The sequence below is a fragment of the Bactrocera oleae genome, chromosome 6, assembly GCF_042242935.1.
Source record: "Bactrocera oleae isolate idBacOlea1 chromosome 6, idBacOlea1, whole genome shotgun sequence".
NCBI classification, from domain to species: domain Eukaryota; kingdom Metazoa; phylum Arthropoda; class Insecta; order Diptera; family Tephritidae; genus Bactrocera; species Bactrocera oleae.
In genome coordinates this window covers 137769-152872 of record NC_091540.1, presented here as the reverse complement: position 1 = coordinate 152872, position 15104 = coordinate 137769, and the positions used below count along the sequence as shown (strand labels likewise).

General features: G+C 33.0%; 4 protein-coding genes across 10 annotated transcripts in view; 2 read left to right on the top strand and 2 right to left on the bottom strand.

Moving 5' to 3' along the window:
• The window catches only part of LOC106619692 (F-box/LRR-repeat protein 16), a 105778-nt gene extending 99298 nt beyond the window's left edge, over positions 1 to 6480 (bottom strand). The window contains exon 1 of the mRNA XM_036358428.2: positions 6397 to 6480. The gene's annotated coding sequence lies outside the window, so the exon portion shown is untranslated. The remainder of the gene's footprint in view (positions 1 to 6396) is intronic.
• Pldn (biogenesis of lysosomal organelles complex 1 subunit pallidin) lies at positions 1522 to 14583 on the bottom strand. 2 transcript variants are annotated; one of them, XR_011397102.1, is made up of 7 exons: positions 14445 to 14583; positions 13916 to 14227; positions 13763 to 13847; positions 12854 to 12940; positions 12541 to 12710; positions 6397 to 12289; positions 1522 to 1842 (listed from the first exon to the last, which is right to left on the bottom strand). XR_011397102.1 is itself a non-coding variant. In XM_070111898.1 (5 exons), the coding sequence occupies exons 1-5, from the start codon at positions 14480 to 14482 to the stop codon at positions 12585 to 12587; spliced, it is 648 nt and encodes a 215-aa protein (XP_069967999.1). In that variant the 5' UTR covers positions 14483 to 14583; the 3' UTR covers positions 12498 to 12584. The 2 variants fall into 2 exon arrangements, 1 of the variants encoding a protein (XP_069967999.1); XM_070111898.1 differs by lacking the exons at positions 1522 to 1842; positions 6397 to 12289 and having other exon boundaries at positions 12498 to 12710.
• On the top strand, positions 2075 to 4525 carry TfIIEalpha (transcription factor IIEalpha). The gene is made up of 4 exons (XM_014237925.3): positions 2075 to 2439; positions 2710 to 3404; positions 3475 to 3911; positions 3988 to 4525. Exons 2-4 carry the CDS (start codon positions 2749 to 2751, stop codon positions 4179 to 4181), a joined length of 1287 nt encoding a protein of 428 aa, XP_014093400.1. The 5' UTR covers positions 2075 to 2439; positions 2710 to 2748; the 3' UTR covers positions 4182 to 4525.
• Sugb (Sugar baby) lies at positions 4641 to 14570 on the top strand. Of its 6 annotated transcripts, none has more exons than XR_004975617.2 (8): positions 4641 to 4799; positions 5618 to 5772; positions 5852 to 6040; positions 6490 to 6628; positions 7365 to 8217; positions 8725 to 9192; positions 9256 to 11274; positions 11416 to 14570. XR_004975617.2 is itself a non-coding variant. In XM_014237924.3 (8 exons), exons 3-8 carry the CDS (start codon positions 5977 to 5979, stop codon positions 11487 to 11489), a joined length of 1791 nt encoding a protein of 596 aa, XP_014093399.2. In that variant the 5' UTR covers positions 4641 to 4799; positions 5618 to 5772; positions 5852 to 5976; the 3' UTR covers positions 11490 to 14570. The 6 variants fall into 6 exon arrangements, 5 of the variants coding, with proteins under 5 accessions (XP_014093399.2, XP_069967996.1, XP_069967997.1 ...); XM_014237924.3 differs by having other exon boundaries at positions 9256 to 9448; XM_070111895.1 differs by lacking the exon at positions 11416 to 14570 and having other exon boundaries at positions 5860 to 6040; positions 9256 to 9691.
• Positions 14584 to 15104: the final 521 nt, after the last annotated feature.

Sequence of the window (15104 nt, the reverse complement as noted above, 5' to 3'; positions counted from 1 at the left end):
GAGAAGCTTTGCTTGTGTGTACTTCGAATAAGAGACTCTCTATTCAGAATCTGCGCAGACTTTATGTACGAAAATATTGCAAAAAGGTGAAATGGGTTTATTCGAACACCATTAAATTTGACTGGTATTCGTTGTTCGTACCTTGTATAACTGTCAAATTTCTACATAAAACTTCGTTTGTTAAACCAATAAATTGAAAATATATAAAAAATTAATAAAATTTTTTTTAAACATTTCAAAAGCAAGAATTACTTAATATAAGAAATAAAAAAAAAATAAAATAAAAAATAAAAACAAAAAAAAAATAAAAAAAAATAAAAAAAAATAAAAAAAAAATAAAAATAAAATAAAAATTAAAATAAAAGATTAAATAAAAATAAAATTAAAATAAATACCAAAAAAAAAAACAGAAACAAAAAAAAAAGAAAACACAAATATTAAAAAAAAAAAAAAGTTAAAAAAAAAAAAAATTGTATATAAATATAAAGTACAAACTTTTTGGAATTCAATGAAACACATTCTTTAAAAAGTTTTTTTATTAATTTCATGTAAATATAATTGAAAAAAATATTTTTAAAAATATTTAAAAAAAAATATTAAAATAAATATTAAAAAAAATATTTTAAGCAAAATATAAATATATAAATATAGATAGATTGAAAAAAATATTTAAACAAAAATATTTTAAGCAAAATATAAATATTTAAATATGTAAAAAAGTGGAAACTTTTTGAAATTCAATAAAACACATTCTTTAAAAAGTTTTTTTTTTTATTAATTTTCCATATTTACATATTTCACAATCTGAAGCGAGTACACATTTCTAGTATATGTTTACCTACAACTTGTGCTTCCTAAACTATCTGTAAATAATAAAAAAAATATGCATATAGAAAAGTTTTCGAAGTTAGCAACAACTCTCCCTTAAATAAGTCTGATGCCATAACGAAGGCATTGCCAAATGTATTCAACGCATTGAAATTCTTTACTCACCCACTTCGTAAGCAAAAACTTCGTATATAAGATTATACGAATATATGTACGTATACAAAGTAATGATAGCATCTGACTTCAACGCCCACCGCTTGTCTACTCAACGTCATTCCAAAAGAAAACTGTTTTTGTATATCCTTTTCCCTTCTACTGCGCGCATTTATAAAGCAGCCCAGACTCAATGACGCCTTCGTCTGGCCCATTTATTATTCACTCAAGCGGGCATAAGAGTGCAAACGCACAGACACTTTTACAGCAGCAGTCTGTAAATGCAGAGAGCTATATATCATATAGGTATAAGATACAATTCCATAGATGCATATATGTTTTTAAGTATTTGAATCACGCAAATTTCCATTCGAATATTTCGCCTTGAAATATGCAACAGACAAATGTACCTACGTAATTTTAAGAAATAACGTTGGTCTAGCTGTGTTTTAATTCCTTGTATCACTCCATTGACATCTATTTATTTTACACAATTTGACTTTAGTTGATGCCGCCGCCACTACTAAATTAAACTAACTCTTTCGATTTGATTCTTCTGACTTATTATTTACTTTACCAGTTAGTTATTTGTGTTTAAATGTTTTTGTTTCAATAGGCGTAACATAAAATAGACCGTAAAAATTAATATTTTTTGTTGTTGTAGCTTCATAAAACAACTCTCAAATAGTTTTTGCAATAGAGCTTCCGGCCTTAGGGTGGATATACATCAGGTACTTCCCGTTTTCGTAAAGTCAAATGGCGACCGTTTTGATGAAGATAATCTGTAGGACAACCAAATTTCTTGTTTATAACAAGATGCTTAGTTCGATGAAGCAAATTCTACGCCGCAACATGTTTTTACTGCAAATATAGAAAGATAGATAAGTATTAGCGTATATATATATTCACAATATTAATATATTTCACACAAAACAGTAGCATTTATAAATCACGATTCATTCATAATTCATTAAGTAATTTCGTCATTTTCCGAAGCAAATTATTATTATTTCTACTATAGTTAACCAAAATAAATTTGTATAACAAGCAATAAAAATTATTAAAATTTTAATAACATCGCTCACCACTTCCAATGTAAAATGTCAAAATTCCGAACGGTTGGCACTTGTGTTCGCAAATTGCTTTCCAGTACACCATGAACACTGCCAACTGTCATATGCCCTAGCCGTAGCAGAAATGGTAGTGCATTCGATTTGACAGCACCATGCCTTTGCAACACTCTGTTATCGGTGACGGCATATTCGCGTTTCGTGTGCGGATTTCTATTAAAAATTCACTGCTTTTAATACACCGATTCAAACAAATTTATCACCAACTAAAGCATAATGCATTGTACTATAAGGATTTTATGAAATTTAGTCAGGCAAAGAGAAAAAAAAACGTGAAATTTTGAAGGCGAAAATTCACTCCTAACTAATGCGAACATCGACGAGCGAGGTAAGTTTCACAAATTTTCTTTGTTTTCACCCGAATGCGCGCGTCACAGAACTGAATTTTTATTCGGATTCCACCTCCCTGTTATGTTGCTGAGCGGTGAAAATACACAGCGCTGTTGTTGTATTAGAAAATGTTGCAGCGACATGTGCCTATACAGGGTGAATTTCGTTGCGCAGACGCGGTAAAACATGTTGAAAATTACAGTGCAGTATATAAGTAGGCTCAAAAGGGTAAAAGAACCCCCAAAATTTTTTTTCATTACGTTTTTAGGTAAACAATCGACGCAGTAAAGTACGCCCCTCCTAAAGCATGGCCAATACCAAAGAAATTAAATATGTTACCGAAGTGCCGAGTAGTTTGAAACAATTGGCTCGTCTTGTTGTACGCGGTTTCTATTCTATTGAGGATGCACTCATTATTGATATGCTGGTGCGTAATCCGTGCATGAAGGAAGATGATATTGCGGAGCTGCTACGGTTCGAAAAGAAACAAATGCGTGCACGCATATCGACGCTGCGCAATGACAAATTCATACAGATACGTTTGAAAATGGAGACCGGACCCGATGGCAAGGCACAAAAGGTCAACTACTACTTTATTAATTATAAGACTTTTGTGAATGTTGTTAAATACAAATTGGATTTGATGCGTAAACGTATGGAGACAGAGGAACGTGATGCCACAAGTCGTGCCAGCTTTAAATGTACAAACTGCGATAAGACCTTTACCGATCTTGAAGCCGATCAATTGTTTGATTTCAACACTGGAGAATTCCGTTGCACTTATTGCGGTAGTCCTGTCGAAGAAGACAGCTCGGCGATGCCAAAGAAAGATTCGCGCTTAATGCTGGCACGTTTTAACGAACAATTGCAACCACTTTACGATTTGTTACGTGAAGTCGAAGGCATTAAGCTAGCGCCAGAAATACTCGAACCTGAACCTGTGGATATCGACACAATACGCGGGTATGTTAAGTTACTGCTAAATACAATGTTAAAATATTTTTAACTTATAAAAGTCTGTATTTTTTTGTAGCATTACGAAACCGCAGAATCAACGGCCCGACGGTCAGCAATGGTCTGGAGAGGCAACGCGCAATCAAGGTTTTGCCGTGGAAGAGACGCGTGTCGACGTTAGTATTGGCGGTGAGATACAAGAGGCGGTTACCGAGCGTAAGGCGCGCCCTGTATGGATGACCGAGAGCACGGTTATAACGGAGGAGAATCATGATGCCACCGAGGCCATACTTAACGAAGCGGCACAATCATCTACACAACATATGATAAATGTGGGCGGTGCAACCAGTAATCGCAGTAAAAAAGAGAATGAAGATATTATGTCGGTGCTATTGCAACACGAAAAGCAATCAAATCAAAAGGATGTGCTAACAAAGAGCCTTAAATATGGTTCTTCGAATGCGGACTCCAGTGATTCTAGTGACGACGACAAAGATATCGATAATACTAAGATACGTGAGTATAAAAACTTTTCGAAGTTGCTTTTGTTCTACAATTGTTATAAAAAAACAACACTATCATTTTACTTTAGCAAAAGTTGATTACAACAACTATATCAATTCTGAATCAGAAGATGACGACGATGATGTTCCTACGGTGCTTGTAGCCGGACGACCACATCCTATAGATCAAATCAATGACGAATTCATAGCTCAAATGACTCAGCAAGAGAAGGAAAACTATATACACGTTTATCAGCAGCATTACAGCCATATTTACGACTAAAGCCAATTGTCTATAGGGGCAAGCATGGACTGTAAAGTTGGAATTATGTATATTTTTTACTAGTTAAATCTTATTTCAATTATACTGCAATTTTATTTCATTTGGTGTTGAAGTTCACAACATCGTTTCATATTAGTAAAAGCACACCACTATCTATTAAATAATAATAATAACGAAATGCAATTTTTTTTTAATCATGTCAACTTCAAAGTAAATGTGCAACATAAATGAATATGTTGAATGATAATATAAGCATTAATTTAATCGATAAATTAAAAATTAAGTGAGAATTGACTTAAACATAAACGAAAACTTAGCAATAAATGAGGAAAACTACTTGCAAATATTTTTTGACGCCTTCACTGGGTACTTGAGTTGAATATTCGTAGCAACATGTTGCGAGATGCTCTCGTGTATGTTTATTACACAACTCGCTCTGTAACAACATCGAGCATCTGTCTCGTTGACACTTCAATCATTTCTGACATTTCAGCATTTTTTATGGCTCATTTTCGTTATTGCATTTCATGAAAATACAAATGTAATAATTCCCGGACAAGTGTCAATTACACATTTTATTTAAAAAATGTTAAATTTGTGAGATAAATGCAACGCAGTGTAAGTAAAACGCAAGCGACGTTTCTGCATGCAAGCCACATGTTGGACACTTGTGTAGGCAAGTTAACGTGCTAATCTAAGAACTCTAATAAGAAAGTGTGTGTGGAAATGCGGCGGATGCCATGTGAGAAAATTGTGAAATTCATACAAGTGTGTGTGATTATATGAAATGCAAAGCCTGTCAATTATAGTGTGCAATATCGCTTTTAATTACAGTAGAATGTCACAAGTCAAATTACTTACATTTGTAGTAACACAGATACTACGATAAATTTACCTACACATAACAGTTACTTTATTTAAGTTAATCAGCTGTTAGTGACTAAATAAAACATTAAAAAGATTGGAAATTAATTAACATACTAGATACGGCACGATTTCTTTGGGGCCACGATCTGATAGTATGGACGTATAGAGGAGGTCCTCAGGATTAAAAAATTCATACATATATACTCGCCTCAGACTTATAGTTTTGTTGTATTTAAAACTCAAAAGTTGTAAAAGTAATGGAGCTATTTTACTATGTTTAACACATTTGGTTTTTTTATGCATTAAAAAACGCATAATAATCCTATATCTTGGATATATTTCAATGGGTTAAATTTATGCATTAAAAAACGCATAATAATCCCATATCTTGGATATATTTCAATGGGTTGAATTCAAAAATCATTTTAAATGCGTGAAAGTGCGCATCTCAGCAAATAAACACCACTTCAGTACATTAACTCCTATCGCCCGCATGTATTATTTAGATTTTAAGTAAACATTATTAATTATTGTATACGCAGCAATATTACAATGATAACTGCTTACAGGCATTATACGCTCAATTTGGAAATTTAGTAGTCGGAGCATTGACATTAACTAGGCAACTAACTGAGAACACGTCAAACAACAGGTTAAAAAGACTAAACCTACTAATAGTTATCACTTATATTTTTGTATATTAGAGTGTATTGCGTTATCAACGGTAAGTGAAAAGTAAAATGATGATAATATGTAACAGAAAGATGCAAGTACCACGTAAAAAGATTAATAAAATACTTTAGTGGCACAGATAGTCGGGCAAGATAATTTCAAACACGTCAAGGAAGCTTGCTCACCCAATAAACATTAGTAACAATTAACCATTGGAATTGTACACATTGGAGCGCCAGAACGCAGACGAGCAGCGATGACACCGAAAATTGACAAGGAGCTGCTGCCGATGAAGGCGCATTATTTCTTCTTCAATGCAGGTGAGAATTTTATTTAACTATAGAACTGTAGGAATTTCATTGTTCGATAATCATACAGGCTATAAAGTAACATCTTTACTCACTTTTTTGTACGAATGTATAATATATAACCACTTCAAGTTATAAAGTGTCATATAAAACAATCTACTATTTAATGCCAAATTCTGCACAAATATACATATAGGCATATCTATATAAGCTTTTTATAAGTTAAACTATATTAAGTTTTGAAACATTTTCACTGTGATTACAATTTAAATTCAATTTAATTTAGTTCATTTGGTTGGTTAATACGCACTTCGCTATACTATTTATATTCTATTTTGATACATATTCACATGTTCAGCTGTACATACTCAGAAATCAATTGGGGATTTTAAATTGTCATCGGCATCGTCATAACACACTTATTACACTTTATTTATTGTTGTTGTTTTTTCTTTATGCAGGAACAGCGCCGGTAATGCCATTTATGCCCACACTGGCGCGTCAATTAGGCTTCTCCACAGTGGTCATTGGTACTATGTATACGATTTTGCCTATTGTTGGCATGCTGGCCAAGCCGCTTTTTGGATTCGTCGCAGATCGGTATGTATTATATAACAATTGATTTTGAATATTTTATTGACGGGAAAGGCATGTGTTGTTGTTGTAGTAATTGTTATTTTATAATGTTTATGATGGAACTCGCTACAATGTTACAGTAAAACTACAAATTTCTTGAAGATATATTGTCAAAGAAAAAAATTTTCTATACAAGAGCTTGATTTTGATGTTGTTGTAAAGGCAAAATATTGCCGAGTTGACAGTCCATTCCGGTTACATAGATCCGACTATCGTGGCAACGGTTTGATTTTAATAAGTCAGTTTGCTTGACTTGTTCCGATATCGGGGGTTCCGACAAATGAGCAACTTCTTGGAGAGAAAAAAAACATGTGCAAAATTTTAGAATATTTCAAAAACTGAAGCGCTAGTTAGCGTAAATACGTACAAACTGACGGACATAGCTAAATGTTGTTGTGATTGTTGTTGTAGCGCCAGAAACTATTCCCAAATTAATTTCGAGGAATGGTGCCGAGTTAACAGTCCCTGGCCGGATAAAAATCCGAATCAGTTCCGGTTGCTTAGACCCGACTGTCATGGGAACTGGACATGGCTAAATCGACTCAGCTCGTTACGCTGATCATACATCAAAATAATTTGGAAATTTCTAACCGTATGACAAGAACAACAACGCTATTTGATGACTTGATTCTACAACACAATAATTATTTATAATGCTATTATTTTTCAATGTCTATGGGTTGCAAAACATATTTTTCAGCTACCAACGCCATCGCACACTTTTCCTCATCGGCGAAGTCCTTACCGCTATAGCATTTTTCCTCATACAGTTCACACCAACCATTCCAGAAGCACTGCCCACAATGGAATTCAACTGTCACGGCGGCGCATCTACACTCAAATACTATTCCGAATTTGATAAGTGCATAGAAAACAATCTAGAAAACTATTACGGCGATCGTGTTTTAACCTGCCAGCTACGTTGTCAAGCAGTTCCGGAGAAATTAGATTTCGTTTGTAATAACTGGTTACATAACAACAGTTCAACTAATAGCAACAACAAAAACGTTACATGTCCTGATCGCAACAATCCCCAACTGAATTTCACCACTTTCCTAGACATGAGTAAAATGGAGATGCCAGGTGATCATTTATTCTTTGTCATACCACACGATAGAGGTCAAATGAATGGTGAAAATATAACACTAAATTGTCCATATGATAAACCGTTATTCAATACAAGCTGTCAAGTAGAGTGCAATGATAAATATTTCCATAGTCAATTGACACAAAACACAGCGATCAATAATGCTGATGTGTGGGGTATGCATCAATTTTGGTATTTCTTCATTATGCTCATCGTAAGTTGGATCGGCATGGCGGTGGTGGTAAGCATTGGTGATGCGATTTGCTTTTCAATATTGGGCGATCGTCATCATTTGTATGGCAATCAACGTTTATGCGGTTCCATTGGTTTTGGTGTGTTCTCCATTATTGCCGGTGTGCTGGTGGATCAAATGTCGCACGGTAGCGTAAATAAAGACTATACAATCGTGTTTTGGATGACATTGGTTATAATAGGTTTCGATATGATCGCGTCTACGAAGTTAAAGGTAAGCGTTTCAGTTTATTGCTCAGTGTGGTGAGTATAATTTTGGCATGTTATTTATATTATATTTTGCAAAAAATGTATTGAACTTGAACAAAGTTTATTGAATATATATACTTGTATATATGTTTACATATGATAATAGTGTGACAAGCTGAGTCGATTTAGCCATGTCCGTCTGTCCGTCAATATCGGACTTCTATAGTAAATAACTGTCATACAAACTGAACGATCAAAATCACATTCTTGTATGGAAAACTTTTTTATTTGACGAGATACATTCACGAAATTTGCCATGGATTATTGTACAACGGTTTAATCTCCTTAAATATAGTTCAGATCGGACCACTATATCATATAGCTGCCATACAAACTGATCGATCAAAATCCAGTTTAGGTATGGAAATTTTTTATTTGTGAATGGTATTAAAGCTTCGGTGCAACCGAAGTCAGTGTTTTTTCTTGTGTTATTATATATTAGTTCACTTACACCTTTCAAATACTCTTACAGCACACACAAACACACCTCTCCCCCAACATACTCAAGGATGTCGGCAAAATGTTTCTCTCCATTCGTTGTGTGATCTTCTTCATCTGGTGTATCTCGATTGGCTTGTGCACGGCGCTCGTTTGGAACTTTCTATTCATGTACTTGGATGAGTTGGGGGAAAAACTGGAGGGTTGTCAAAATTCCATGAAAACACTCGAGGGCATAGCCATGGGCATACAATGTTTTGGTGGCGAATTACCCTTCTTTTTTCTCTCCGGTTGGATTTTGCGTAAGATCGGTCATATAAATGCTATGAGTTTAGTACTCTTTGCTTTCGGTGTTCGTTTCATACTCTATTCGGTGTTGGTGAATCCATGGTGGGTATTACCCATTGAAATGTTAAACGGTGTCACATTCGGTATTTTCTACTCCACCATGGCTTCGTATGCGAGTATTGTTGCGCCGCGCGGCACTGAAGCGACTATACAGGTGAGACATGTTACACATGTGTAACAACAAATGAATTAATAAATTAATTTTTCTCTCTCACAGGGCTTAGTCGGCGCCATTTTCGAGGGTGTGGGCGTATCTATGGGCAGCTTTATCGCAGGCTATCTCTTTGAATCTGTCAACGGCAGTGGAACTTTCCTGATTTTTGGAATTTTCGCCTTTATTGCATTTATTGTGCATGTGTTGGTGCAGTGTTATTTGCAGCGAAATGCACAAGGGGCTGCCGATGCTAATGGTAAGGAAACGGTTGTAGTAGACAATGTTACACAAGAAGTGAAACAGTTACCTGAAGAAAATGATAAAATTTGGACTGTAGATGTAACGAACCCAAAGGCTGTTGGCACTAAAATCACAGAGGTTGATTTAAGCTGAATTTAGGAAGAGTTTTAAATGCGGGTATTGAGGGAATTTGGTACTTGAAAAGAAATTGTAGTGTAAAGAAAGTGTAAATAATAATTAAATAGTGGTGAACTTCCTATTTACGCGTTTTTGTTCACCTTAACCGTTTTTGAACCCTTCTGTACACTAAAGTGAGTTATAGCTACATAAAGTGTAGCCTTACGTGAATTTGAGTATTTGTTATAATTCGAAAACAAGGTCAACTGTTTAGCACTAACAAAGTGAAAAACCAGTTGTGTTAAATAATTAGTTTTCAAATAACTGTCATAATAGTTGCATTCCATTAAAAAAATCATCGAATTTCAAAATGCGTTATTTAAAAATTAGTAATCAGACTTTTTTTTTTAAGTTTTTGGTAATTTTATACAAAAAATTTGAATTTTTAATAAATATAGTTTTATGCAAAATATTTTATCTGAATTAAAACTGTAAGCTTTACTAAAAGTAGAAAACGCATAAAAAATTATCGTGCCCCATCGCAATTTCGAAACGCTTTGTTGAATTTGTGGACCACACAAGTAATTCAAAAAACAAAAAAAAATATGTTCCTTACTACTTTGTAGTTTGTAGTTAATTCTTTGAAAGTATGTGTACTCATGGAAGTAGATTGTTTTAAGATATGTGATTTCGAAAGTAATTTGTAGCATAGTCGAAACTATTTTTGTCTGAGGCATGTTAGCTTTTGTTTTGCGAGTTTTTTGATTAAATATTGTGTAACGTTATGTGTGTTGTTGAATATTGTACCATATAATAGACTACATTTTCGAGAACATATTTTTGTTTGCGAAAATCGAAAAAAGTGCGTGTATGTTCGATAAACTATCAACACAGCTGTTTTACAAAACCGTATCGATGATTTATGCCTTACTACAACAAAATAATATAATTTTGTCGATACAATAACACCGAGTCTCGATTTAGAGGCTTATCAATAATATTAAATGACATTTTCAACATTTCCATTGTTTTTAACGATATTATGACAGAATTATGATTAGAAAAAGAAAAGTTTAGAATTTATGGCTTATTTTTCAAATATTAAAATAATAGTTGCGACATTTCCGGTGTTTTTAACGATATTATGACAACAGAAATAATATAACTTTGTCGATACAATAACACCAAGTTTCGATTTAGAGGCCTACTAATCAATATTTGATAATTATATTCTCAACATTGGCGATCTTTTTTTACGAATATCTGTTTAGAAAAATTAGAATAAATTTAAATATTTTAATTGCATTTTCAAAGAACAATATTAGAGGAAAAATGTTAGATCTTACTCTCTAGTGACATTTTAATATTTCCTCTATCACTTTAACCCAATTTCGGAATTGATAATTGCCTACTTTACTGGTACTTACACGCTCTTATCTCCGTTACATTGTTATGCCTTTTTTTCCATGTGTGCGCTACAAATTCAATTTTAGTTAATCGGTTGCTATTGTCAGAACTTAAATTTATATATTTGTGTGATATTATTATCTAAATGTCTTTGTAATGCTATTACACTTTGTTGTGTAAATATTACAATTATTTGTCAACGCCTATCAACTTGTACATACATACTTTCGTATATACTGGAAAATAACGCGACGCATATCTGTGGTAAATGTGTTGCATGCAAATGAGTTGTAATGAAATGTAACAACTACTGACGATGTATGTAAATACACCTTCTTTCGCGTACGTTCTATATAATTTACATTTTATATTTTATATTTAACTTACCTAATTTTCTTATATATATTTTTTATTTATTTACTTTTGTTTTATTTAACGCTCATTTGGACACACTTTCAGGCGCTGTTAAATATTTGACGCCCAACGATGCAATGCATATGCTCAACGATCAAGAATACATTATTGTTGCATAAATAAGTGATTCGATTACATTAGAGATGATAAGCAAACAACTGTTGCAACAGTTTTAGACGCACCTCCTGTGCAAAAGAACGGTTATGCAGTCTAAGGGCATTTTATATGGCCGCGGAATGTGTTGTAACTGCCTGCTCTTGCTTATAAGTTTTATTTTTACCCTGAGCTGTGAACATTTTCAACTTGTTGCGTACTTATTAAGAGTGGCAATGACACGCTGCTAAAGTGAAAGCTGTGTACTAACTCAGTTAATACAACATAGTATTTATATTTTATAAAATAGTATGTAGAATGCTTGGTGCTTTTTTACTATTATTCTATTTTTTTTTTTTTTTTAGCAAAGTATTTCTGTGTTTTAAAGATCAATTGTAGAGGCATTACTTTTTTCTATACTTAGTGTTTACAAATTTTGTTATCATAAAAACTTATAAAATATTGGTTATATTGTATTATCTAAGCAATTAATTCTATGTATATCACAAATGCTGTAAATGCACAAAGCTTTAGATTAGTTTTAACTAGTATTTTTCATGAGTGTTTTATTGAATGTACTGTCAGTTGAAATAGTTTTTGCTATTTACAAAAAAAACTTTGTTTTCAATATATGCATCTGGCTTGAAGCCGCTAAATACATATATATGTTTGTAATATTTAATACTTTCTACCATTAAGTCTCTAAACATAATTATTAATTTCAATTGCTAAATAATTTTGTTCGATACTCTTACTACAACCATTTGTTGCTGCAACACCAAAGCATTTGAGTATTGTGCACAAATTTTTTCACTGGTCACAAAAACTTAAAAAAAGAGAAAATAAAATTATTTTATTTTTTTCAATTTTTTTTAGCATAGTATATAAACATGCATTCTTTATACTTTAAGCATAAATTGTATACGATAAGGCATGGCGCTCAAGAGCATTATTTACTTTTAATTATTTGTATTCATATATATTTAATATAAAATATGTAAATTTTTACCTTTTTAACTAAAATAATATGCAAGTCTTTGTAATATGTATATATTTTTCTAACACAAGGTTACATACAAAAATTCCCAGAAGGTTTTCGTTGACTTCTGTTGTTCGCGGCCTCACTCCGATTTCGTCGCAGCTTGTGTTTGTTGCTGTTTGGCAATTAAGGCCTCTTCTTGTTGTTGTTTCTGCACTTTGCGTTGAAGTTCTTTCTGTTTGCAGGCCTGTACGTTGAGTGCGCGTTTCTGGTTAATAAGAGGAAATTTATTGTCAATTCTTATGCAACATTCTTACTTTTTCTTAGATAAACACTTATCGCAGCACAATTAGAAGTTATAAATTTATAAAACATAATTGTGATTATTAATTACAATGCTGTTACAGTTACCTTCAGTATTTTAGTGCGCTGATAAATTCTTTGCATTTGCTTTTTAATCTTAACCAACTTTTCTCGATAAGTTTTCACATTGTTCATCTGTAATAAAACAAAAGCAGTCAATACTGAGCCGAGACTATTATACCCTTCGTGGTTGCATTTCTTATAGCATAGAATGGAATAAAAAATTCTATATCTTAATTTCGGTGAGTTTATATAGCTGATATATGCTACATTAGTCCGTTCTGAACAATTTCTGCGAAGATTGTACCGTTGCCTTGGGAAATAAATTATGCCAAATTTTGTGAAGATATCTTGTCAAATAAAAAAGTTGTCCATATAAGAACTTGATTTTGATCGTACATTTTAAAAGCAGTTATATGCAATAGTTGTCCGACACCGGCGGTTCCAACAAATTAGCAGCTTCTTAGCGAGAAAAGTACGTGTATGGTCGAAATCTCAAAAACTGAGGGACTAGTTAGCGTATATACGGACTAGGCTATGTGGATTCAGCTTTGGGACGTTTCCTTCTGGGTGTTAAAAATTTCGTGGTAAACTTAACATACCCTGTTCAGGGTATAACAAAAGTGATATGTCCATTTAAACAACATTGAAAGTACAATTTATTGTTTATTTTAATTGCAGCTATTTAATGCTTGACGAAATGCTCTATGATAAGCAACTGTCATAAAAGTTCTATTGTTTTCGCCTACGAATAAATTCCCGCCGATTTGTGTAGATATAAGAGAATAAATTTTCACAAATATTTGTGTGTTCAAAAAGACTGATGAAAAGCAAAATTGTATTTAATAAATTAAATAAACCTCGAACACGAAAAAAAACCATTATGCTCGAATGAAAAATAAAGTGTAAACAGTAGGTCCACAAATAAAAATCAGACTTCAATTCAAATATACTCACCATTTCGTGCAGCTTTGCCGTCTCAGCGTTATCCAATTTGAATTTCTCCGCCGATAAATCTATGTAGATTTTATTCTGTTTACCACTTTAGGAATACATTCATTAAAAATTTACGTTTAAATAATTCAAAACCACAAGTCATGCACCACTTACATGAGTTCCTTTAATTGGCCGCGCGCTTTTGCTAGCGGTGGCTCAAATATTTGCAACAGACCTATGGCCAACTGCTTGGTAGTCAACGAGTCGGGCGGTTCTTCGGTTGTATTTGTTGTTCGCGTGGCATTGTAGTCTTCGTTGTTATTGAGTTTGCCATTGCCATTAGTTGACGACGTGTTGGTGTCACTATTCACTTGCGTTATTGTCACATCTGCAGTGAAGCTGTTGTTTTGCAGCGTTGCGGGCACTTGTTGCAAATCACCTGCGTTGCTCGGTTGCTGTCCTCCCGCCTCCACGACATTTCTAATACTAAATCGAAAATACAGTATTTGCTTGGTAAATAAAAAACACAAGTTGATTGCGTTAATTTATCACTAGGCAGTCGTTACCAAGCAGTCAAAACGTTTTATGACCTAAATATATTTATAACACTTTGTTGTTATTGTCGTGTCACTTGTAACTGCCGACCCGCTTGGAAGCGATTGCAATACCCCTTGATTAGTAATCTTATTTTAAAAACGCTTACCTTTCTAAATTACTACTTTTTAGCATTTTGTGCAGCATTTATACTTATATTATGATGATATTCAGATCTTTTTTATACTAACTAGGCAAAGAAAATTCATCAACAAATAAAAAAATTTAAGAAAAATGATGTGAATAGGAAGCACAAAAACAATAGTGGCCAATTGCCAGACAATAGAAAAATTAAATATGGGTTTTTTGGTTTTCTTTTGAAACGTTTCGGTAAGAAGCACACAATTCATTCACGGAAACGGATATGCGATAATCTGTGAAAATTAATTTAATTCCAACTGTTAATATTAAGGAAGTGATATAAATATTTAATATCGATTACATAACATTAATTTACAGCAATTAAGAGAATTTAAGGAGGACGAAACAAACAGTCCAAGTTTGTAAAGAGAAAAATAATAAGTGCTGTCAGACTAAAACCACATTAAATAGGGGTTCTCTGATTTTCTTTTGAATCGCTTTGGTAGGAAGAGTTCAATTATTCACGGAAATGGATTTGAAAACTTTTATCAAATGTTTAGTAGCAATCATTTTATACAAATCGTTCATAATTATGTTTATAAAATGGTGAAATTGCGAAAAATTAATATATGTACATAAATACAGATTGGTACATTAGGCATTAAATTTACTATTATTATTTTAATGC

Bases quoted from the DNA above. Each gene is read 5' to 3' on its own strand.
- TfIIEalpha (XM_014237925.3), top strand. From the start codon at position 2,749: ATGGCCAATACCAAAGAAATTAAATATGTTACCGAAGTGCCGAGTAGT. The intron at 3,405-3,474 runs GTATGTTAAGTT...ATTTTTTTGTAG, and splicing joins GATATCGACACAATACGCGG to CATTACGAAACCGCAGAATC. The intron at 3,912-3,987 runs GTGAGTATAAAA...ATTTTACTTTAG, and splicing joins TATCGATAATACTAAGATAC to CAAAAGTTGATTACAACAAC.
- Sugb (XM_070111895.1), top strand. From the start codon at position 5,977: ATGACACCGAAAATTGACAAGGAGCTGCTGCCGATGAAGGCGCATTAT. The intron at 6,041-6,489 runs GTGAGAATTTTA...TTCTTTATGCAG, and splicing joins TTATTTCTTCTTCAATGCAG to GAACAGCGCCGGTAATGCCA. The intron at 6,629-7,364 runs GTATGTATTATA...CATATTTTTCAG, and splicing joins TTTGGATTCGTCGCAGATCG to CTACCAACGCCATCGCACAC.
- Pldn (XM_070111898.1), bottom strand. From the start codon at position 14,482: ATGCTGCACAAAATGCTAAAAAGTAGTAATTTAGAAAG. The intron at 14,228-14,444 runs GTAAGCGTTTTT...TTTTCGATTTAG, and splicing joins AAAAGTAGTAATTTAGAAAG to TATTAGAAATGTCGTGGAGG. The intron at 12,711-12,853 runs GTAACTGTAACA...CTTATTAACCAG, and splicing joins AGCGCACTAAAATACTGAAG to AAACGCGCACTCAACGTACA.